Source organism: Procambarus clarkii, chromosome 27 (genome assembly GCF_040958095.1).
Source record: "Procambarus clarkii isolate CNS0578487 chromosome 27, FALCON_Pclarkii_2.0, whole genome shotgun sequence".
NCBI classification, from domain to species: Eukaryota; Metazoa; Arthropoda; class Malacostraca; order Decapoda; family Cambaridae; genus Procambarus; species Procambarus clarkii.
The window spans coordinates 11,355,941-11,381,344 of record NC_091176.1 but is presented as its reverse complement, the minus strand read 5'-3'; the positions used below and the strand labels follow the sequence as shown (position 1 = coordinate 11,381,344).

Genomic DNA, 25,404 nt, shown 5'->3' with positions numbered 1-25,404 from the left:
TGTAATTTAAGAAGAAGGTTTTGGTGGTTGACAGTGTCAAAAGCTTTACGCAGGTCCACAAATAACCCAACAGGGAACTCATTTTTATCAAGAGCTGTATGAATCGAGTTAAGCATACTAATAAGTGCATCGTTAGTGCTTTTTTTGGTATAGTGGTATTTTTGGTAAGTGGTATACAGGGTCCTGAACGATTCCTTACACAAGTTTCTAAAGATAGTTCTTATGTTGGCCAGTCTATCATATGCCGCTGATGATATTCTTTTGATGTGGGCCTCTGGGGATAGGTTCGGTGTGATATCAGCGAAATTTCTCTCTCTCACCGAGATATCTATCTCTCTGTCTCTCTCTTCCCCCAAATTTCATTAAAATCGCAGGTGGGTGAAGGCGGTAATTAAGATGCCGGCATGTCTTACACATGATACTTGGGCCGGCCCCAAGTAGTCGGACACTGAAGTCTAATGAGTGATCATTAACGCTCACCGGCGTAAACCATCTTAATACTCACAAACTTGTCCAGACGCACACGGCACCACGTGGTTGGCTCTTGCTAAACTTTACATTATAGTTACCTAGTTACTGCTACCTCACCAGGGGTATTAGACGACAGGAAACTTGGCCAAACGTTTGTCCTCCCGCTCGGGATTTGAACCCGGGATTCCCGAATGAGAGTCGATAACTAACCCAACGGTACTAACGAGAACCTCTCATAGCCAATGCATTAGTATGCAAATGGAGCTTCATTTGCATACAAAAGTATTTGTGTCAAGCATAACATTTTCTGCATACGCATCTTTGAATGTTCAGTAGATGTTCGAGATGTATTTGAGTGTTCAGTAGCCACAATGTTAAACAGTATGTTGTTGTATGGGTGTGTAAAGTACTGTAAATATGCAAGCATGTTGTAGTGAACGGGGCAAGAGCAGTTAGGGTAGCCTCATACCCTTGTTTGGTTTTAAATCTCAATGAACATACTTTAGTTTCTATTCAGTATAAAAGGGATAATTTACCATTATTTATTACCTTTTAACAGTAAAAAAATTACTACGCTATGGTTACAAGGTTCGTCAGTGTTCGGTATTTTAATTTAAAATTAAATACCGAACACTGACGAGGTTTGTAACCGGCCAATAAGCATCGCTAAAAATAGTCATCTATTCTGGGTAGATCACACCAGTGACCACTAGAGGTCACCTCGGGCGCCGCCCAGTCCTCCACTACATCATTATTATACTCAGTAGTCAGGCTTCAGAGCCGGTTTTAGAACGGTTATAATTTGTGTGTTACAAGAGTATAGAAGTAGACAACGTCAGACTCATGCGTGTAGACTGAGCCGCATTCCCTTCCCATAGCTAGTTTTATCTTACTAGGTTTCCTGCAATACGACCCGCCACGCTCTTAACAACCAGGTCCCCAATTACTGCTGGGTGAACAGGGGGGGGGGGGGGGAAGGGGCGAACAGTTAAAAGATTGACACCCAATCACATCGTGTTTCTTGTCACCGTCTCTCAAAATATAACAAGAAATGGACTAACCTCAGTTTTCGTATTGACTAAAGTCTATACAAGCGAGACAGTTTAGTTCATTTATTATGCACCCCATACCCATCTTGTGGTTGTGAGGGAGAGGGGAGGTGGAAAGGGCTAGCTAAGCAAGTTAAATTTTGATGAGCTAGTTACAAAATTCAATACAAGTCGTCACATCAACAATGGGTTCGAGATCGACCACAAGTACAGTTTCTAAATTAAGCAACTGACATATGTTGAGCGCTAGTGTCAAAATTTATATGTTTGTGCTGCACACCGCCCCCCCATCCAGTGGGCAGCGGTGAATAGGTTATAATCACTTAGTTACTACCTACAGTTAGCAAACTGGGGATATTTGGCTAAAATTTCTGGTAGCAGATCATCTTTAATGAAATATTTACATCTCGTTGGAACATTGGTTATAGAACTGTCTCTGAATACGATCTTACGTACCTTTTCGCACTCCATCACATAGTGACGGAGGGTGTGCGAATAATTTTGTTGACAGTTTACATTTGGTCAGGTCTACATCAGCAGATAATGAGAATTCCCAGAGATACTTGTAACCGAGTCTAAGCCGAGCAGTAGTAGTAACAGCTAGAAGTCTGCTGATTTTATTAGATGAACCATATATGTGCGACTCCTCTTGCACGATAGTATGATGATTGATAGAATTACTGGTGTCTATTTCCACTTTGCCTCAGATCTACAAGATCTTTAAGTTCTCTGTGTACTGCTGCTCTCAGATTACTCATTGACAATCCAAGGTTACACTCAACGGCTCCTTTAAAAGGCAAATTCTTTGACTAACTTATCAGCTCTTATGCATGCTGAGGCCAACATGAGAGGAAGACCATATGTAATGGACTGTTACAATCCTTAATAATTTTGTTGTATTTGTGAGACAGGAAACTCGAACTTAGGCTTTTAACGATATCCCTGACTGACCGCCATATTGCTCCCCCCCCCCCCCTCCACTTGTTTTAAATGAAGACAGTATTTACAAAATAAAATAAACCATAGCCTAGCTGACACCTGCACGGTATCATAATAAGAACATTGAAATGAACAAACCATGTCATCTCGCTGGAATAAAGCCTCTGGTGCATCCACACAACAGGAAATCTTGCATTAATAAATGAGAAACGAAGTTTACCAGACCACACACTAGAAGGTGAAGGGACGACGACGATTGCTAACGGCTATAGCACGTTGAGAACACCACTTCTCGTCCGATCAGCGAAGTTATGCAACATTGGGTTTGGTTTGTACTTGGATGGGTGACCGCCTGGGAACACCAAATGCTGTTGGCAATAATGTTAAATTGAGGGGGGTAGAAATAGCCTAAGCTACTCTATCCTTTTGAGATGTATTTTTTCTTGTCTCGATAAACATACTTGAACTTGAACTTGGGACGACGACGTTTCGTTTCGCGACGTTTTTGGACCATTCTCAAGTTACAATCGACTTTAGAATGGTCTTAGAACTTAATTGAAGTTATGACAACCATGGGGAGTAGACCTTCAAAACCAGTCCAGATTCCCGGTGGAGGAGATTTCAGCAAATTCAACTTCAATAATAAACAGATAAACTGAGAGCAAATAAACCAGGACTTCACAGAAATAAACTGGGAAGAACAGCTAGAAAATGCAAACCTGAACCAGTGCCTGGAAAAAATAAGCTCAATAGCACTAGAAATATGTTCAAACCGCATACCCCTAAGAAAAAAGAGAAAGATGCAGATTGGAACGGGAACGTCCTTCCCTATATAGGCGAAGAAAACGAATCGCGGAACAACTTGAGAGTCGCACCTTATCTCAAGAACGGCGAAGAAGGTTAGGTAGAGAAATAGAAACAATTGAACTCAAGCTACAAGAATCATACAAAACCCAGGAGAGGCAAAGAGAGCAAAAGGCCATCAGTAAAATACAGAGAAATCCGAAATATTTTTTCTCCTATGCAAAATCAAGATAAAAAACCACATCTAGTATCGGGCCCCTGCGAAAGGGAGATGGAACTTTCACCGATGACAACAAAGAAATGAGCGAGCTACTGAGGAAGCAGTACGACTCTGTTTTCAGTGAGCCATTAAACGCACTAAAGATTGATAACCCAAATGAATTTCATGGATATGATACCAACATCAAATCATATATCAGACGTCACCCTATCCCCACTAGATTTTGAAGAAGCCATAAACAGTATGCCTATGCACTCTGCACCAGGCCCGGATTCTTGGAACTCCATATTCATAAAGAACTGTAAAAAAACCACTATCGCAGGCCCTCCACATTCTGTGGAGGCAAGGCGTAGATACTGGCGTTATCCGTGACATACTAAAAACAGCAGAGATAGCACCACTTCATAAAGGAGGAAATAAGGCAGAGGCAAAAAATTACAGACCGATAGCACTAACATCACACATTATAAAAAATTTTGAGAGAGTGCTAAGAAGTATGATCACAAAATACATGGAATCACAGCATCTCCATAACCCCGGACAACATGGTTTCAGAACAGGGCGCTCTTGCCTGTCGCAGTTGCTGGACCACTATGATATAGCATTAGATGCTATGGAAGACAAACAAAACGCTGATGTAATTTACACAGATTTCGCAAAAGCTTTTGATAAATGTGATTATGGCATTATTGCACATAAAATGCGTTCAAAAGGAATTACCGGAAAAATAGGCAGATGGATCTACAATTTCCTGACCAACAGAACCCAATGTGTAATAGTCAACAAAATAAAATCCAGCCCATCAACCGTGAAGAGCTCAGTCCCCCAGGGTACTGTGCTTGCTCCAGTACTTTTTCTCGTCCTCATATCGGACATAGACAAGAACACAACCTATAGCACTGTATCATCCTTTGCAGATGACACTAGGATCTTCATGAGAGTAGGCAACATAGAAGACACGGCAAACCTCCTGTCAGATGTAGATCAGGTCTTTCTATGGGCTATAGAAAATAATATGGTGTTTAACGAAGATAAGTTCCAGCTCATGCGCTATGGAAAAAATGAAAATATAAAAACGGAAACCACGTACAAAACTCAGGCAAATCATGACATAGAACGAAAAGGCAATGTAAAGGATCTGGGTGTACTCATGTCGGAAGACCTTACCTTTAAAGAACACAATAAAGTAGCCGTCACAACTGCAAGAAAAATGACAGATTGGATAACAAGAACTTTTCACACTAGAGATTCTATACCGATGATGACACTTTTCAAAACGCTTGTGCTCTCTAGAGTGGAGTACTGCTGCACAATGACAGCCCCTTTCAAAGCTGGAGAAATTGCTGACCTGGAGAGCGTGCAATGATCCTTTACTGCTAGAATTCACTCAGTAAAACACCTAAACTGTTGGGACCGACTAAAGAGCCTAAAACTGTACTCCCTTGAGAGCAGGCGGGAGAGGTACATAATAATTTACACGTGGAAAATGTTAGAGGGGCTGGTCCCAAACCTGCACACAGAAATAACATCACATGAGACCAGAAGACATGGCAGGATGTGCAGAATACCCCCGTTGAAAAGCGGAGGTGCAACAGGTACTCTGAGAGAGAACTCTATCAACATCAGAGGCCCGAGACTGTTCAACACGCTTCCGCTACACATAAGGGGCATAACTGGCCGACCCCTCACAGTGTTCAAGAGAGAACTGGATAAGCACCTCCAAAGGATACCTGATCAACCAGGCTGTGACTCATACGTCAGGCTGCGATCAGCCGCGTCCAACAGTCTGGTTGATCAGTCCAGCAACCAGGAGGTTGCTGGACTGGACCGCGGCCTGGTCGACGACCGGGCCGCGGGGACGCTAAGCCCCGAAAGCTCCTCAAGGTAACCTCAAGGTAAGGTCCAGGACGGACCGAAACGTCATCGTCCCTTCACCTTCTAGTGTGTGGTCTGGTCAACATTCTTCAGCCACGTTATTGTGACTCATCGCCTGCAGAACAAACAAATAACAGAAGCAGAACCTGGGCGTCACACGAAGCATTAACCATGAGAAACGTACAATAGTTACATAACAGTGGACGTAGTGGAACAGTGCACCACGGGATCACCATAGCCCGTCCTACTTGCAATTTTTTTGTCCAGAGTGACTGAACTTAAAACAACAACAACAACATACACAACAGTACAGGAAGACCCTTACACTTTCCTACTAATCCCCGTCACACGGCAAGTTGTTGTTGTTGTTGTTGTTATATACTCATAACTGACCTTCCCCAGGATGCACCGCCACAACAGTTACCACACTCCCGGGTATATTTTGCCAGGTGAACAGAGGCACCAGGTGAAAAGAAACACCATTTCTGTCCTACACTGGGGATCAAACCAGAGATATCCCAGTGTAAGTCAACAATGCACTGTGTTACCACAGCCAAGCTATCGTACTCACCATCTTCTAGAGAGACTGCAAACGCTGCAGCCGTCATCACCAGCATCAGAAGCGCCTTCATCCTGACGGCGCCACGTCGTGGGTGGATGAAGCGTGGAGTAGCTGTCGGAGGTGGATGTAACACACTTCACAATGTCTTGAGGAGGTCTGCTAGCGACCACCCTCACCCACGCCTCTTTATGGACTCGACTCTACAGGTACCGGCGCTCGCCACACCCTTCAATATCCCGCACTAGTTTCATCCATGTTCTCACCGCAATACGTATCATTGGCTTGCTAAAGCGGACACTCTTGCAGCTTATTTACTATTAAATTAAACTGGTAATAGACAATCTCAGATATATGGAACATGTGTGAAATCTTTAATAGCCAAACAGATAAAAAAAGGCAGGAGTGGCGTCATATATAAACAGTGTGACGTAACATGTAAACAGACAGCAGCCAATACATATCCATCCAGGCCGGGAGGGAAGGTCGGTGGGGAGGGTGGGGGGAGTGACACCGTGGGAGGGGGGGTGTAGGAAGGGGGAGAAGTATAAAGAAGGAAAGAAGGGGAAAGTTGAGACAGGTTAAGGCGTGGGGGAATGGAAGACCAAATAGAGTTCAAAGGGGCCTGGGGAGAAGGGAGGGATTTTAAAAAGGGGGCTTTATAGGTTAAGAAAAGTGGCATATGGAAATGGGTGAAGGGGGGGGGAGACAGGAAGGATGACAATGTGGGAAATTCAAGTGGAGGGAGGGGAAAACCCCGACAATGATTTTGGTTATCATGGTTATTTAATTAGAGCCGACTATATATACATTTGTGAATTTCCCAAACTGGTAGACGAGAAATATGAGGACAATGTGAGGTGTTGCCGCGATAACACAAGCCAGCCCCACACTTATTTTGTTCATTTATTACCACTTATTACCATTTATTACCATTTATTACCAGGAAGGTGTACCCCCCACTCATGGGGAGTACACCTTCCTGTAAGTGGTGGTGGACCCATGCTCATACTGCGTGGACCTATACACATCCTGTGTTGAGATGGGGGGGACAGTGTCACCTACCTTGAGAGAGGGGGGACAGTGTCACCCACCTTGAGAGAGAGAGGGGGACAGTGTCACCTACCTTCAGAGACGGGGGACAGTGTCACCTACCTTGAGAGAGAGAGGGGGACAGTGTCACCCACCTTGAGAGAGGGGGACAGTGTCACCCACCTTGAGATAGGGGGACAGTGTCACCCACCTTGAGAGAGGGGGACAGTGTCACCCACCTTGAGAGAGAGAGGGGGACAGTGTCACCTACCTTGAGAGACGGGGGACAGTGTCACCTACCTTGAGAGAGAGAGGGGGACAGTGTCACCTACCTTGAGAGAGAGAGGGGGACAGTGTCACCTACCTTGAGAGACGGGGGACAGTGTCACCTACCTTGAGAAAGAGAGGGGGACAGTGTCACCCACCTTGAGAGAGGGGGACAGTGTCACCCACCTTGAGAGAGGGGGACAGTGTCACCCACCTTGAGATAGGGGGACAGTGTCACCCACCTTGAGAGAGAGAGGGGGACAGTATCACCTACCTTGAGAGAGGGGGACAGTGTCACCCACCTTGAGAGAGAGGGGGGGACAGTGTCACCCACCTTGAAAGAGGGGGACAGTGTCACCCACCTTGAGAGAGGGGGAGACAGTGTCACCCACCTTGAGAGAGAGGGGGGGACAGTGTCACCTACCTTGAGAGAGGAGGGACAGTGTCACCCACCTTGAGAGAGAGAGGGGGACAGTGTCACCTACCTTGAGAGAGAGAGGGGGACAGTGTCACCCACCTTGAGAGAGGGGGACAGTGTCACCCACCTTGAGAGAGAGAGAGGTGGACAGTATCACCTACCTTGAGAGAGGGGGGACAGTGTCACCCACCTTGAGAAAGAGGGGGGGGGACAGTGTCACCCACCTTGAGAGAGAGGGGAGGGGACAGTGTCACCCACCTTGAGAGAGAGGGGGGGACAGTGTCACCCACCTTGAGAGAGAGGGGGGGACAGTGTCACCCACCTTGAGAGAGGGGGGACAGTGTCACCTACCTTGAGAGAGGGGGACAGTGTCACCCACCTTGAGAGAGAGGGGGGGACAGTGTCACCCACCTTGAGAGAGAGGGGGGGACAGTGTCACCCACCTTGAGAGAGAGAGGGGGACAGTGTCACCCACCTTGAGAGAGAGGGGGGGACAGTGTCACCCAAATTGAGAGAGGGGGGACAGTGTCACCTACCTTGAGAGAGAGAGGGGACAGTGTCACCTACCTTGAGAGAGGGGGGACAGTGTCACCTACCTTGAGAGAGGGGGGCAGTGTCACCCACCTTGAGAGAGAGGGGGGGACAGTGTCACCTACCTTGAGAGAGGGGGGACAGTGTCACCCACCTTGAGAGAGAGAGGGGGACAGTGTCACCCACCTTGAGAGAGGGGGACAGTGTCACCCACCTTGAGAGAGAGGGGGGGACAGTGTCACCCACCTTGAGAGAGAGAGGGGGACAGTGTCACCTACCTTGAGAGAGGGGGGACAGTGTCACCCACCTTGAGAGATAGAGGGGGACAGTGTCACCCACCTTGAGAGAGGGGGACAGTGTCACCCACCTTGAGAGAGAGAGGGGGACAGTGTCACCCACCTTGAGAGAGGGGGACAGTGTCACCCACCTTGAGAGAGAGGAGGACAGTGTCACCTACCTTGAGAGAGGGGGACAGTGTCACCCACCTTGAGAGAGAGAGGGGGACAGTGTCACCCACCTTGAGAGAGGGGGACAGTGTCACCTACCTTGAGAGAGGGAGACAGTGTCACCCACCTTGAGAGAGAGAGGGGGACAGTGTCACCCACCTTGAGAGAGGGGGACAGTGTCACCCACCTTGAGAGAGAGAGGGGTACAGTGTCACCTACCTTGAGAGAGGGGGACAGTGTCACCCCACCTTGAGAGAGGGGTACAGTGTCACCTACCTTGAGAGAGGGGGACAGTGTCACCCCACCTTGAGAGAGGGGTACAGTGTCACCTACCTTGAGAGAGGGGGGACAGTGTCACCCACCTTGAGAGAGAGAGGGGTACAGTGTCACCTACCTTGAGAGAGGGGGACAGTGTCACCCCACCTTGAGAGAGAGGGACAGTGTCACCCCACCTTGAGAGAGGGGGACAGTGTCACCCACCTTGAGAGAGGGGGACAGTGTCACCTACCTTGAGAGAGGGGGACAGTGTCACCCACCTTGAGAGAGGGGGACAGTGTTACCTACCTTGAGAGAGGGGGACAGTGTCACCCCACCTTGAGAGAGGGGGACAGTGTCACCCCACCTTGAGAGAGGGGGGACAGTACGTACGTGTCACCTATCTTGAGAGGGGGGGACAGTGTCACCTACCTTGACAGAGAAGCTTGTCAAGGTTGTCAACCTCTCTTAAGTGTCTAAGGTAAACATCCGTCGCAGTTGAGGTGTCATGTTTCCGTTATATGTGTATTCCCATCATGAAAGACCTGCAGCTATCCTCCCCGACTCCTCTGGCTGCTGGGTCACAAGATGCCTGGAACGTGGGGTCTGGCCAACACAACCTCCACTACATCTTATCTTCAAGGCGTTTCCTCACTTCATCTTGTCCTCCTACCCTCCCTCCCTCTCACTAGAGTTTATTGTGCAGCGTCACTCATCCTGTGAGTGAACACACCGCCATAGTAATAGTATTGGGCAGCGTCATTCATTCTGTGAGTGAACACACCGCCATAGTGACAGTATTGGGCAGCGTCACTCATCCTGTGAGTGGACACACCGCCATAGTGACAGTATTGGGCAGCGTCACTCATCCTGTGAGTGGACACACCACCATAGCAGCATGTACAACACTCCCCAATAGGAAGAAAACCCGCTGGGTTGTTCATCCCGTCACTTGTACCCAGACACAGCTGGGACGAGCTTAACTGTTTCACAGGAACATTTTATAAAACAAGAAGATTAACATTTGTCAATCCCTGAACTTACGTTATCTTGCGGGTGCAAAGTAACGAGTATCTTTTAAGAACGATATCTATTTTTGACAAACTGTGTTTTCCTAACTCAAACAATGTGGGGGGTTTATTTTTCTACACACATTTCTAATGACTCTTAGTTATTCACACTCTCTCAGGTAGTGGTCAAGGCGTTGTCCCTCACTCACCTCAGATTCTGCGGCTCCGCTGCTCAGCTGTTGTCTGCATCACGAATCTCAATGGATATTTGTATCCAAAACAAATGTTCGCTATTACATATTCTCTCTATCGGACACCTCCTCTTCGTCCATGATGATTGGGATTGCCAGCTGGCACCATATTGTACCAGGGGTACAGATTCACTTATTTGTTTTTTTATCTTGCTTTCCTCACTTACATTGTGACGGTGATGTTGCCTAACGGTATCTCTAACTTCTTGGGTATGAAGCATTCAATGTGGTCTCTTTCAGCGCCCTCAACAGCCAACGCATCTACTCGTTCATTTCCATACATTTCAACATGGGAAGAGATTCACAAGAACTTGATCACCCTCCCTGATTGGTTAGTACTCTCGCAGATCTCATATTTCTACGACTATCGCTGAGTTTTCTGTGCGTTTCTTTTCCGAGGCTTTGAAGTGCAATTTGAATCAGTACAGATTACTTCAACTTTGGCGTTTCTTTCAAGAAATCCTAATATCATAAATGTGTCAATTATGTCAACTGCTTGCGTTAACGAGGCATAGTTCTCAATATGAGTTTTTTGCTTCATTCCCGTTTTGAAAGACATTACTAATAATTACAGTATATGCTGCTCCAGCCCTGCCATTAGCAGGATTAGATGACCCATCATTGTAGATTTTATCTAATTAATTTCCAGCTTTTCTATTAGTGATTTCCTCGAAATACTTATGGCTCATTTCATGTGGTATCATGTTAGACTTTTTCTTTGTCAGCTCTTTTATTACATCTTACACGTTCATCCTCCCAGGGAGAAGACATCCCTACGGGCAGGACCTCACGGGCTTGCTCAAGCAGGTGAAGCTCTTCAAGGAGGCAATCTAAGCAATGATGCCACTTTTTGCTTTCCCTGTTTCCTCTTGTAAACAGAACAGAATTATTTTTTTCTTGACAATATCATTGAAGCGATAGCAGGCGGCTTGACGTCTGCGAGGCACTACACATCAAGAAGTCAACACCAGCAATCAACAGCCAATTAATGCACAACTATCTTCTGCCCACTTCAAGACTCCGCTCCAATATAGAAGCATCAAGAAATATGGACCAATAGGCTTTCTACAATTACTTCCATTCAATACCCATTGTTTCGTGTTCTGTCTTGTGTTTGAATTTAATATCCATTGTTTCGTGTTCGTCTTGTGTTGGAATTTAATACCCATTGAATACCCATTGTTGAAAGTTCGTTTTTCACCCCATCCACCTCACCCAAATGTAGATATAAACCTCGAAGATATGTAAGCTCTATTCAGTTTCAGTTGTGTGTTTGTAAACTAAAGTCTTTGAAAATGTAATAAGTTTTACGAAACGCGCTCAAGTGTCGCATCTGACTAGAAATAAAAATGAATTTTGGAGAATTGATATTTGAATTACCATCAACAGTGAAAAGAAACATAAGAAAGATAGAGAAAATTCGTGTTAGAATTATTAATCTTACTTTTTCGGTCATATTTAATAATATATGTCTACAGGAAAGACTGCTACCAAAATATACTAATATATATATATATATATATATATATATATATATATATATATATATATATATATATATATATATATATATATATATATATATATATATATATGTCGTACCTAGTAGCCAGAACGCACTTCTCAGCCTACTATACAAGGCCTGATTTGCCTAATAAGCCAAGTTTTCATGAATTAATTGTTTTTCAACTACCTAACCTACCTAACCTAACCTAACCTAACTTTTTCGGCTACCTAACCTAACCTAACCTATAAAGATAGGTTAGGTTAGGTAGGGTTGGTTAGGTTCGGTCATATATCTACGTTAATTTTAACTCCAATAAAAAAAAATTGACCTCATACATAATGAAATGGGTAGCTTTATCATTTCATAAGAAAAAAATTAGAGAAAATATATTAATTCATGAAAACTTGGCTTATTAGGCAAATCGGGCCATGTATTGTAGGCTGAGAAGTACGTTCTGGCTACTAGGTACGACATATATATATATATATATATATATATATATAGTGACGGTAAAGCGTTGGTGTTCGGCTGTTTCAAAAGCTGGGGGCAGGGCCTCGTCACATCACAAAAAAGAAAAGAAGAGAAAAGTTTGTCCTTTCGTCTGTGGTAAGGTAATGGGAAGACACACAAAACACAAGTATATAAACAATGACATTTTAATTACTCTAGAAAACAAGACATGAATAAAGGTAATCTCATAAAATGCAGGACAAGTCAACAAACAAAATTACATGAATAATCACTGGCAAATGAAAAGTTAAGCCAAGACAAGTAAGTTACAGTGATAGCAAAATAAAATAATATGAGCGCTGGAATACTGGCTTCAAGCTGCCACCTCCCTTAGTACACGAAAGCCAAGGCTTAGTCTACCAGCGGGAGATGTCAACTTCATGGAGCACAAAGATATTCTGACGAAACTGGCGCGCTGCAGCCCAGACGTCGACTTGTGGTGGTGGCGGAGTGCAGGTGCGACGAGACACCAGCCAATCAGCAACAGGCAGGCAGAGGATGAGCAGTTTGCTGGTTACGGGCTGTGGCCAGGTGTTGGGGTGTGCAGGGTACGATTTGCTCTCTGGGCAAAACGTTTGGCGATACTGGTGGACGTATCTTCTATATAGTATCTTGTACTTTGACGTAATGATGTAGGGAAGAGCAGGCTCAATCTCTCTTGAAAGAGATTATCGTCACAATATATATATATATATATATATATATATATATATATATATATATATATATATATATTTATATATATATATATATATATATATATATATATATTATATATATATATATATATTATATATATATATATATATATATATATATATTTATATATATATATATATATATATATATATATATATAATATTATATATGATATGATATATATATATATATATAATATATATATAACCACCAAGGCTGGTGAGCAAGTACACTCGTTGGTTGAAGGATTCACAGTTTTTACAAGAGTTGAAATTCTTCACAGGCGAGCAGATTCAGGTGTGTGAGTAACATACAAAGACGTGTCTACTACAGGTGTGTGAGTAACATACAAAGACGTGTCTACTACAGGTGTGTGAGTAACATACAAAGACGTATCTACTACAGGTGTGTGAGTAACATACCAAAACGTGTCTACTACAGGTGTGTGAGTAACATACAAACACGTGTCTAATACAGGTGTGTGAGCATCATACAAACACGTGTCTACCACATATATACGCCCCTACGTGCCACGGGAAGTCCTCACAATTGCTCATATTGAGGACAAATGCGCATCGGCCACCGTAAGTGTTCGCCACCCCACCTCAGGCAGTACTGAGTCCCTCCCCCCTCCTCCCCTCAAGTACTATAATGTTCCATCTCCCTTCAGGCTCCAGTACGTGGAGGGAATTATCGAGTGCCTCCAAGTAGGGGGTTATTGAGTCCCTCCATTACCTAGGTAGGAGGTTGTAGTGCCTCCATTACTTAGGTAGGAGGTCTCAATTATCCCCCACCCTCAGACTCTAATGCTCCCTCATCTTTCATCCCAACCCGTCCTCACACTAGGCTGTTTAAAGCAGCGGCCGTCCTCCCCACACGTATTCATCAATTTTAGCATACTGTGTATGAAAAATTGGTTTGTTTTCATGTATATGTTAATATTAGCATATATAAAAATTCTATGTATAGTAAGGCGTAGGTTAGGTTAGGTGTTTAGGTTCCAACCCGTCCACGACACAAGTCCATTACATCCAGCGGTCGACCCCACAGACGCATTCATAAATTTTTACATGCTGTTCATTCAAAACGGGAATTTTAAAAAATATAAATTAATATTATAATATGTTAGCATATTGTACATATATAGGTATAGGTTAGGTTAGGTGTTTTGGTTCTATTGGCGATTATTTGTATTTGTAGTACATGGGTGAGCATTTATAGAATTATGGTTCGAACAGAGGACGTGAGCGAAGCACTTGTTCCGGAAGTGTTCGGACGTCATCTAGCCCGTCATCCAAACAAAGATCCAAAAGTGATTCCATGCACCCGCCAAACCCCTTGTTTATGAATGAAAAGCGGTTTACACACGACTCACAACTGCTGACGTTCGAACATATCCGGAACAAGTGCTTCACTGACAAATTTTGTTCGAATCACAACGCTATAAATGCTTCACCCACGTACTACAAATGCAAATAATCGCCAACAGAACCTAAACACCTGACCTAACCTATCCTATGCCTATATATACACAATATGCCAATATATTATAATATTAATTTATACTTGAGAAAATTCCCGTTTTGTCCATTACATTCAGCGGTCGACCCCACAGACGCATTCATAAAATTTAACAGCATGTTAAAATTTATGAATGCGTCTGTGGGGTCGACCGCTGAATGTAATGGACTTGAGTCGAGGACGGGTTGTACAATTAACGCAAACAGAACCTAAACACCTAACCTAACCTAACCTATGCCTATATATGCACAATATGATACTATATTATAATGTTAATTTATATATAAGAAAATTCCTGTTTTGAATGAACAGCATGTACAAATTTAGTACATGAATTTCATGTACTAAATTTCATGAAACTCCACAGAAGCATTTATGAATGCTTCTGTGGAGTCGACCACTGGATGGAATGAACTTGAGTTGAGGACGGACTGATCACATATGCGTCCCTGTATAACTAACGACCCTCGAGATGGAGATTTCTTAACATTTCAGAGCTAGGTCTTGACACACTCAACCCTTCATATAGTTTAGGGTAGCTGCATAAATGCCGATGTCCCTAAAGTTTAAAAAAAAAAAAACTCAGTTGCTCGTCAGGTAATTGTGAATCTTGATTCAGAGCGTTTCAAACAATGCTTTCATCGTGTAATGAAGAAGTTAAACCAACTCAGTGCAGGGTTTGACGCCGGAACGACCAGTCGTCGTTCAAACATCTGTTACTCGCTATTCAGTGTTCGTGGCTGCTGGCACCAGTATGGTATGTTTTGTGAAGTGTCATTGTAATTTATGAAAACGTATGGCTAGTAACATCGAGAAGCATCTGCTAAGATAAATATTAACATAAACCCGACAATGTTCATGGTTTTATGAGTGCAGTTCTTAAAGCCTCTAAAATTTGACTTGAATGATGTTAGAGATGTCGGTGTAAAGGTTGTCTCCTCGCTGTTGGGGATCAAACTACGGACCTTGCTAGCCCGACTATACTACAGTGTATAAATGTTAAAATGCAATGCAGCTCTTTTGCATTAACTATAATTTCTAACTATAGCACGAGTTAACTTTTAACTTTAGAATTTTCTTCTAAATGAAAATGACCGAACAATTGCATATTTGCGAACACTAAGTTGGTATAGTTTACCGTTGATTCTTGTATTATTCAGTCTGGTTAGTAGGTATGCAGATGCCTCTATGCCAGTTTGACTTTATATATAAAATGTGGACATAGCCTTCCTGAATTTACCGGAGAAAAACACTACTTGTCTCGATGAAGACAAGAAGCCGGCAGCTTATGGAAGGGACCCTTATTTGTAGTATTTTTTTTTAGATTTTAAAGTACGTCTGAACCAATACGATCTCAAGGATAGAGTAACTTGAGCCACTTCTACCCTATACTTCAGGTGAGCTGGACTTTGAAATAAGTGTTTTGGCAGTTACGGCTTCAGCGAGTAGGCTGTTCCATGGGTTTATAATAAAGTGTCTCGTTTTTTTTTTTTTTTTTTTTTTTTATTGTGGTTTGAGCTTAAAGCCACTGCTTTGTTAATCGCACCTTCTTAAAAAGTAAGTCCTCCAAATTAAGTGTAGATTAAATCGGCCCTATCTGTCTAGTTTGTAGATTCCGTGATTCCCAACCGCTCCTGGTACGCGTCTACTTGGTTCAGGAATGATTTTTGTTGGCAGGTGTTGCTCTCTAAAGCAGTAAAGTCTTTTTGAAGATGTATCCATGCATGCATACAGTAATTAAAGTGGGGTGCACCAGATAATTGTACAGTTAAAGTAATTTTTCCTTTGAAGTAGAATGTTGGCTTGAATATTTCTAGCATTTGGTCAACTATACTGCAGCTCACTTGCTATGCAACTACCAAGGAATGGTGGATTATGACTTGTTATAGATTCAGCTACTCGGAAAAAGTTCGAAGTAGCACAGGCTATGGTGAGCCCGTAGTGGACTTACTGGCACAGGAGCGGTGTGGATTATGACTCGAAGGTACTTTTATTAAGTCTGTTGCACGGTAATGTTAATGTGGTAATTGTGACGCACTTCACCAGGCAACGCAGCCGAAATATTGCTTCTCGACATTACAAGGCATTTACCAATCTTGCAACTATCTGTAGTTTGTATATAATTGTATGGGCCTTGATATAATATCCACTTGTTACTTTACCATAAATCTTGGTCTGTAAATTGTGATGTGGTTTGTAATAGGAAAGACAATAGATGGGGCCCCAAAAGAGGACCCTTGCGGTACCTCTCGTATCTGTAGTCAGATTAATTTCGGGCCTTTCCTTATTTTTAACTTATTTTATCCATTCCAGTATTCTAACATTTATTCATTGTGCCTAATTTCTTTGCTAGTTGCCAAAAATTTTAGCAAAAGTCCATATTACTCATAATCTACAAAGTCTTTTATGAATAGGTGGTTAGTTACCCCAAAATATGAGCAGATTAGAGACTTCGCGTCATAAGTACTTTAGTACTGGGGGAAATAAGTTCTGGCAACATTAGGTATCTTTGTTTGAAATTTACTAAATACTAAATTCTTTATTGCAGAGTGTACCGCATAGAAAGCATGTCATCCGCCCCTGTACCTGTGTACTGATCATGCTCTTGGCCTTGCCTGCACTAGGTATGTTAAGTTTATCGAGCTTTCTCTAAAGGGAAAGTTGCTTAAATATGTCTGCCTTTTACATTGCTCAGTAAAGTGCTTTAGTAAATAAACCTTTTTATTTCCCACTTCGGTGTAACATTTACTACGTCCTAGCGACCCTTGTTTCTATAGTCTGTGAAAGACTGCGGGGGGAGGGGTTAACGGTGTGCTTGCTTCAACTATATCTTCTCCAGCAGCTACTAAGGAAGAGGCCGGGAGCGGGTGTTGCTTCGGGGACGCCAGAGTGAAGCACGGGGAGGTGGTCCTCTCCATGCCCAGCTGCTGCTTCTCCTTGGTCTGTCGGAATGGTCTCGTTCGGCGTCACGACGCCGGCAACCCAGGAGACACTCATTGTAAGTATTGTGCTATTGCTGTGTCTTCTAATTTGGGTTGTAATTTTCCTTCGTCCCCAAACCATTATTGGTTGGTTTAAAACTACCTTTTGTACACTGATAGTTCCTTGCTCTGCAAGTCTGCAGGTTGTAACTTGATATTTTAATACTTGGCGTCTTATAATGGTTTACTTGACACTGACCTTCTTCTCTTCAGGCTGCGAGTTTGACGGCCTGATGTACCAGGACGGTTCTAAACTGCTCGCTCAATGCATCCCCCTTACTTGTGTGAAGGGTGTCTGGACCCCGACTCCAACTATTGAAGATTGCTGTAAGTTAAGATACACTTGCTAAAGGAAACTACTTCGGCGCAATAAAATACCGTTATGTAGAAAAATATATAAAATTACTTGCTGTATATTCATGGAAATTTTATTGCAGGTAGGAATTGCTACATTTACAATGATCCCCATATAAAGACCTTCGACGGACACCGCTTCGACTGGCACGGCGTCTGCAACTACTCTGTAGCCCAGAGTGACCTGACCTACACGCCTGAAGTTGGGGTCTTTAGTGACTTTGATCAGTGTAATGGGCACGCGTCCTGCCTCTCCCGTACCACCTTCAGGGACAATCCTCACACTGTTATCACTCTGGACTCTGGATCAGTGTTTGATGTAAGTTAAGGCTTAAATAAACTGATGCTGAAACTCTAGTTGAAGATTAACTCTACTAAATGCTCAGCTTGAATGAAAATCTTAATTCAGCAATGTTTACAGATAACGGTGAACGGGGACCTGTACACTGTACCGGCCAGCGGAGCTCACGCAGTAGTGTCCTCTGCTGGTGCACACCCAGTACTGGCCTGGAGGGACGGAGGCTGCATCTACCTGCTCGGCTCCTCTAAGATCGTGGTATGTCATTAGGTCTCAAAAGTGAAGATGTACACTGCAGATGTTCAGCGTTCCATAGTTTTTTAAAGTACTAAAATGTATAACTATTGATTGTAGCTGCAACACTGTAGTCAGCGGCTGGACGTGTGGGCGTATCCCAGCCACACCAACTATCTGGACGGTCTGTGTGGTCACTACAACTTCTACACGGACGATGACTTCACCAGCAGGAACAACGTCGTCCACACTCTCCAGTCCTGGCCTCTGGCGTTCCCAGAGTCGTGGAGGGTGAGCTGCTGGCGCCTTCATTCTCCTGATATACTTGGATAGCATATATTGAATAGCTTGTGCCATAAATTTGGAAAGTGGCTTAAAAAAAATACCGAATTTAATATACATACTGAATGTCGGTTCAAAAGTTTTAAATGTGGAGCTTAACGCTTTGATTAGGGATTTTTAAAGTTGCAGATCTTTAAATTTCAGACAAAAGACCAAAAGGATCGTGCGTGTTTCCAGTGTCTGGACTGTGAAAAAGAAACTGCAGTAAGTAGCCTACATCTATACTGAATTGTGACATAATTTTTTTTTAAATGCTTTGTATACCAAAACTGCTACTTTTAGGAAGTTTAGTTAATATTTAGTTTTCTTGGAATCTAGTTCCATATTGACAATTTGTTCATAAATATCTAGATTTGGAAAACCTAATAAGCTCGTTTCAAACTTATTCACACATACGCTGTAGAGTTGTCAAAACTTTAAAGTATCATGATTTGAACGCCTGACAACTGACTTTCGTTTAAACTTTTTTCCTCCTGACGCAGCTGAACCCCTGCAAGTCTCCTTTGCTACAGGACGTAGTCTTATGCCGCAGGTTGCTCCATCCAGTCATCGGCAGGGACAAAGACCTGCAGTCTCACGCGGGTAGGTCCTAGTTAACACCCCTCCCTCCTCGACCTGCTTGGGCTCTTAGACATGTAAACCTTTTAATGTGCTCTTATGAACCAGAGTACCCGAATTTAGTTAGCTAGAATCTGCGCGAATTTTGGCAGACATTCTGGCAGAGTTGGTAACTTGTAAACTAGTAATTTTAGCATTGCTGCCTAAAACTTCTTGCATTCCTTTCTAGATTAAATTTATATTTGTAAAGTAACAAAGGGAAGAATGTGGGTGTAAGGTGGTATCTTGCAGCAAGAGTTGACAAGAGGTTCCTTACAGAGACGTGTGCGTGGGACGTGTGCATGATGCGGGGAGCAGGAGCCACGGAGAGGGAGCTGGCAGACTGGCTGCTCCAGCTCCAGATTATCCTCCAGCAGACTAAGCTCATCCTCGCCAGGACACTGGGTAAGTTTAGATTTATAACAGAATGTTTAGCTTTAATTCTGGCAATGATGGTTCTTACCTTGGTTTCAGCCTCTTGGCTTCAGTAAAAGTTGAGTAGGAAAGTTTTTTAGCAACTTAAAATTAATGAAGACCTATGCTTGGGAATATAATTATCATAATAGATTTTGATGCATTGGCACTATTTAATGTGTAATGCTACTAGTTTCTATGACCATCCTAACATCTACATAATGTTATCCTCCCTGCATGTTGAAACTAAAAAGAAACGAAATTTATTTTACTACGTGGCCGAAAGAACGTACCAGCCAAAAAATGTGTAATATAAAAATGAAGAAAAAGCTTGGTAACCCTAATGACTTTGAAATGTCTCTAGGACAGAGCTGTTGTAATAGTTTTTTCGCTGGTGTAACAATAGCCTTTAATTCTAATCGCGACAATCGGGCAGAAGGTTGGTACAACACGCCGCCGCCTCGCGGGGTGGGAAGTAGTGAGGCAACGTTCGATGGCCGTACAAGAGCGCAGTTTAAATTTATTCCCTTTACCTATATTTTCGCCGTGGTTGCTAACTATTTTGACAACTTATTAAAGTAGCTGGCCATGGTACACATTTCTACATTGGTAGCCTTTCTGCTTGCCGGCCTGCTAAATGTTCCTTGAAACTAGTGATAATATATAAATGGTTTGCTGCTTAATCCAGTTTCTAAATTTAGATTTACCAGATTTGTGGATGTTATCTTGAAGTAACACGGTGCACCCACACTGACTGGGGGGGGGGGGGGGGAAATGTCTCCAGGTAGTGCAGATTAGTGTACACGCGGCCTTTTAGATGCAGGCTGTGGCATAATTGTAATTCCTTTACGTCTTCAGATTCCTGGGTTCCCAGCCCCGTTCCTCCGGCGACTACCGGCTCCTGCGTGCCAGGATCACGCTGGCAGGAGGACTGCAACACCTGCAGCTGCGTTAACGCTTCATATTCCAATGCAGTTGTGTGCACACTAATAAACTGTGGAGAAGGCAAGTTCTTTTGACTTTTTTCTGTCGCAAAAGTTGAATAATCATGAAAAGTTGTCATTAGTTCGGTAAGGTTTAATCTAGAATTTTTTAAACTGTTAAAAAACTTATTAAAATTAGTACTGTAACCAGTTTCAAAACTAGCAATCGCAAAAGTTCTAACCCTATAATTTTAATTTTTATTAGCAATTTTTGTTTGGGAGGGGAATTGAAGCGGTTAAATGCAACATTAATTGAAAACTTTAAAGGCTAATTTGAGAACTACATTCTATGGGTAAATTTTAAACAAAGTTTACAACCTAAACTACTAATTTTAATTTAAAATCCGCCTGAGCCTAGATCTCTACCCTTCCCTCTTTGCTTTAAAAAGTTTGTTAAAAGGCAAGCAAGCATTTTAGTTTGCTATAAAAACGTTGCTTTTTTAAATGTGCCAGACATATTTTAACGCTTGCGTCAACAGGGTTCTTCGAAAGTTTTGCAACATTACAATTATTAAATTGTAAACGCTTCTCCTACAGGTTACATACCGGAGGTTGGGGTGGACTCGTGCACGGACGGGTCCATGTGGATGGTAGACAAGTGTAACTGGTGTGAGTGTGTCCGTGGCGGCTCCATCTGTACCTTCACACCCTGTGACACCGCCACCTACACCCCGCGCGTTACTAAGCTCTCCTCCCCTACACCCACCAATACCAGCCATAGTGTCTATAACTTGACAACCGCACGTGCCACACACCTCCATACTGAGGTTACGAGGCCCACTTATACTTCGCCCACTTATACTTCGCCCACTTATACTTCGCCCACTTATACTTCGCCCACTTATACTTCGCCCACTTATACTTCGCCCACTTATACTTCGCCCACTTATACTTCGCCCACTTATACTTCGCCCACTTATACTTCGCCCACTTATACTACGCCCACTTATACTACGCCCACTAATACTACACCTAAATACACTACACCTAAATACACTACGCCCACTTATACTACACCTAAATATACTACGCCCACTTATACTACGCCCACTTATACTACGCCCACTTACACTACACCTACCTATACTACGCCCACCTATACTACGCCCACCTACACTACGCCCACCTACACTACGCCCACCTACACTACGCCCACTTATACTACACCCACTTACACTACACCTACCTATACTACGCCCACCTATACTACGCCCACCTATACTACGCCCACCTACACTACGCCCACCTATACTACGCCCACCTATACTACGCCCACCTATACTACGCCCACCTACACTACGCCCACTTACACTACACCTAAATATACTACGCCCACCTACACTACGCCCACTTATACTACACCCACTTACACTACACCTACCTACACTGCGCCCACCTACACTACGCCCACCTACACTACGCCCACCTACACTACGCCCACTTATACTACGCCCACTTATACTACACCTAAATATACTACGCCCACCTACACTACGCCCACTTATACTACGCCATCTTATACTACGCCCTCTTATACTACGCCCACCTATACTACGCCCACCTATACTACGCCCACCTACATTACTCCCACCTACACTACTCCCACCTACACTACTCCCACTTATACTACGCCCACTTATACTACGCCCACTTATACTACGCCCACTTATACTACGCCCACTTATACTACGCCCACTTATACTACGCCCACTTATACTACGCCCACCTACTCTACGCCCACTTATACTACGCCCACTTATACTACGCCCACTTATACTACGCCCACTTATACTACGCCCACTTATACTACGCCCACCTACACTACGCCCACTTATACTACGCCCACCTACACTACGCCCACTTATACTACGCCCACCTACACTACACCTAAATACACTACGCCCACCTACACTACGCCCACTTATACTACACCTAAATATACTACGCCCACTTACACTACGCCTAAATATACTACGCCCACCTACACTACGCCCACTTATACTACGCCCACTTATACTACACCTAAATACACTACGCCCACCTACACTACGCCCACTTATACTACGCCCACCTACACTACGCCCACTTATACTACGCCCACCTACACTACGCCCACTTATACTACGCCCACCTACACTACACCTAAATACACTACGCCCACTTACACTACGCCCACTTACACTACGCCCACTTACACTACGCCCACCTACACTACGCCCACTTATACTACACCTAAATACACTACGCCCACTTACACTACGCCCACTTACACTACGCCCACTTATACTACGCCCACATACACTACGCCCACTTATACTACGCCCACTTATACTACACCTAAATACACTACGCCCACTTACACTACGCCTAAATATACTTCGCCCACCTACACTACGTCCTCTTATACTACGCCCACTTATACTACACCTAAATACACTACGCCCACTTACACTACGCCCACTTACACTACGCCCACCTACACTACGCCCACCTACACTACGCCCACCTACACTACGCCCACTTATACTACGCCCACTTATACACCTAAATATACTACGCCTACCTACACTACGCCCACTTACACTACGCCCACTTATACTACACCTAAATATACTACGCCTACCTACACTACGCCCACTTATACTACGCCCACTTATACTACACCTAAATACACTACGCCCACTTATACTACGCCCACTTATACTACGCCCACTTACACTACGCCCACTTACACTACGCCCACTTACACTACGCCCACTTACACTACGCCCACTTACACTACGCCCACTTACACTACGCCCACTTACACTACGCCCACTTACACTACGCCCACTTACACTACGCCCACTTATACTACGCCCACCTACACTACGCCCACTTATACTACGCCCACTTATACTACACCTAAATACACTACGCCCACTTACACTACGCCCACTTATACTACGCCCACCTACACTACACCTAAATACACTACGCCCACTTATACTACGCCCACCTACACTACGCCCACCTACACTACGCCCACTTATACTACGCCCACCTACACTACGCCCACTTATACTACGCCTAAATATACTACGCCCACCTACACTACGCCCACCTACACTACGCCCACTTATACTACGCCCACTTATACTACGCCTAAATATACTACGCCCACCTTCACTACGCCCACTTACACTACGCCTAAATATACTACGCCCACCTACACTACGCCCACTTATACTACGCCCACATACACTACGCCCACTTATACTACACCTAAATACACTACGCCCACTTACACTACGCCCACCTACACTACGCCCACCTACACTACGCCCACTTATACTACGCCCACTTATACTACACCTAAATATACTACGCCTAAATATACTACGCCCACTTACACTACGCCTAAATATACTACGCCCACCTACACTACGCCCACTTATACTACGCCCACCTACACTACGCCCACTTATACTACACCTAAATACACTACGCCCACTTACACTACGCAAACTTACACTACGCCCACTTACACTACGCCCACTTACACTACGCCCACTTACACTACGCCCACCTACACTACGCCCACCTACACTACGCCCACCTACACTACGCCCACCTACACTACGCCCACCTACACTACGCCCACCTACACTACGCCCACCTACACTACGCCCACCTACACTACGCCCACCTACACTACGCCCACCTACACTACGCCCACCTACACTACGCCCACCTACACTACGCCCACCTACACTACGCCCACCTACACTACGCCCACTTATACTACGCCCACCTACACTACGCCCACCTACACTACGCCCACCTACACTACGCCCACTTGTACTACACCTAAATATACTACGCCCACCTACACTACGCCCACTTATACTACGCCTACCTACACTACGCCCACTTACACTACGCCTAAATATACTACGCCCACTTATACTACGCCCACTTATACTACACCTAAATACACTACGCCCACCTACACTACGCCCACTTATACTACACCTAAATATACTACGCCCACTTACACTACGCCTAAATATACTACGCCCACCTACACTACGCCCACTTATACTAAACCTAAATACACTACGCCCACTTACACTACGCCCACTTATACTACGCCCACTTACACGGACTAGACATAATCCACAAGTGCGTGAAACTAAAGACTCCTGGTGACCACTACTCCAAGTGTGACGGCTCCGGCCAGGACGTCGTCACCAACTCCTGCTCTCCCTGCCGCCCCACAGGGTCTGTGGCGCCACCACTGATCACTAGCCGGCCTCCACAATCTACAAACGTTGTAAAACGTTCTGAAAGCATCGTGTAAAGCTTTAATTTGGGGATATAGAATGGTAATGCTGTCTCCCAGTTGGATAGTTAATAAAAACACTGACTAGGGATGGGGTTAGGATGCTTTCCTCGAACGCCAGTCTTGTCAATTTTTTTTTTCTATAAGCACCAGAACGGCAGCTGTAACTAACTTACATGTACACGTGCAAAGATGTAAATAGTTTTAAATTGTTTAAGCATAATTTTGTATTGTTAATTTTACTAAAATTTATGGATATTTAAATTTTTTTTAATTGCCTTTACTCGGGAAAACTAAAATTTCACATGTAATGAATTCACCAGACCTACCTTGATTCAATAAGTATTTATTGGCCACGATTTAAGCTTGTGAACTAATACGAAGCCCCACTCCACATTGCATACTGAAAACTGGGACGTGAAATAATGGCCCATACAGCAACTTAACGCGACTGAACTCCAGTAATTTAATGTAACAGTAACTTGATGTCCCAAATCCTTCTGCTTGCAGGAA

At 44.0% G+C, this 25,404-nt stretch overlaps 2 protein-coding genes and 1 pseudogene across 4 annotated transcripts in view; 2 read left to right on the top strand and 1 right to left on the bottom strand.

Moving 5' to 3' along the window:
• Nucleotides 1-6,092, bottom strand: part of LOC123762639 (kielin/chordin-like protein) — a 92,546-nt gene extending 86,454 nt beyond the window's left edge. Inside the window, exon 1 of one of the 2 annotated variants that reach the window (XM_069332347.1) lies at nucleotides 5,930-6,092. In XM_069332347.1, the coding sequence (XP_069188448.1) occupies nucleotides 5,930-5,990 (61 nt within the window). In that variant the 5' untranslated portion in view covers nucleotides 5,991-6,092. The remainder of the gene's footprint in view (nucleotides 1-5,929) is intronic. The other variant, XM_069332348.1, reaches the window with a different exon arrangement.
• Nucleotides 2,718-2,836, top strand: LOC138369310 (5S ribosomal RNA; annotated as a pseudogene).
• Nucleotides 6,093-14,979: 8,887 nt separating the features above from the next.
• LOC138369283 (mucin-2-like) lies at nucleotides 14,980-25,155 on the top strand. Of its 2 annotated transcripts, none has more exons than XM_069332340.1 (12): nucleotides 14,980-15,121; nucleotides 16,913-16,988; nucleotides 17,207-17,362; nucleotides 17,559-17,672; nucleotides 17,783-18,018; nucleotides 18,121-18,255; nucleotides 18,352-18,522; nucleotides 18,718-18,777; nucleotides 19,056-19,155; nucleotides 19,450-19,575; nucleotides 20,443-20,589; nucleotides 21,105-25,155. In XM_069332340.1, exons 1-12 carry the CDS (start codon nucleotides 15,119-15,121, stop codon nucleotides 24,716-24,718), a joined length of 4,938 nt encoding a protein of 1,645 aa, XP_069188441.1. In that variant the 5' UTR covers nucleotides 14,980-15,118; the 3' UTR covers nucleotides 24,719-25,155. The 2 variants fall into 2 exon arrangements, with proteins under 2 accessions (XP_069188441.1, XP_069188440.1); XM_069332339.1 differs by having other exon boundaries at nucleotides 17,204-17,362.
• Nucleotides 25,156-25,404: the final 249 nt, after the last annotated feature.

What these genes read in the sequence shown, in the direction of transcription:
- LOC138369283 (XM_069332339.1), top strand. An exon ending in CTTGGCCTTGCCTGCACTAG is followed by an intron (nt 16,989 to 17,203) that starts GTATGTTAAGTT and finishes TATCTTCTCCAG; the next exon opens with CAGCTACTAAGGAAGAGGCC. An exon ending in AGACCTGCAGTCTCACGCGG is followed by an intron (nt 19,156 to 19,449) that starts GTAGGTCCTAGT and finishes GGTTCCTTACAG; the next exon opens with AGACGTGTGCGTGGGACGTG.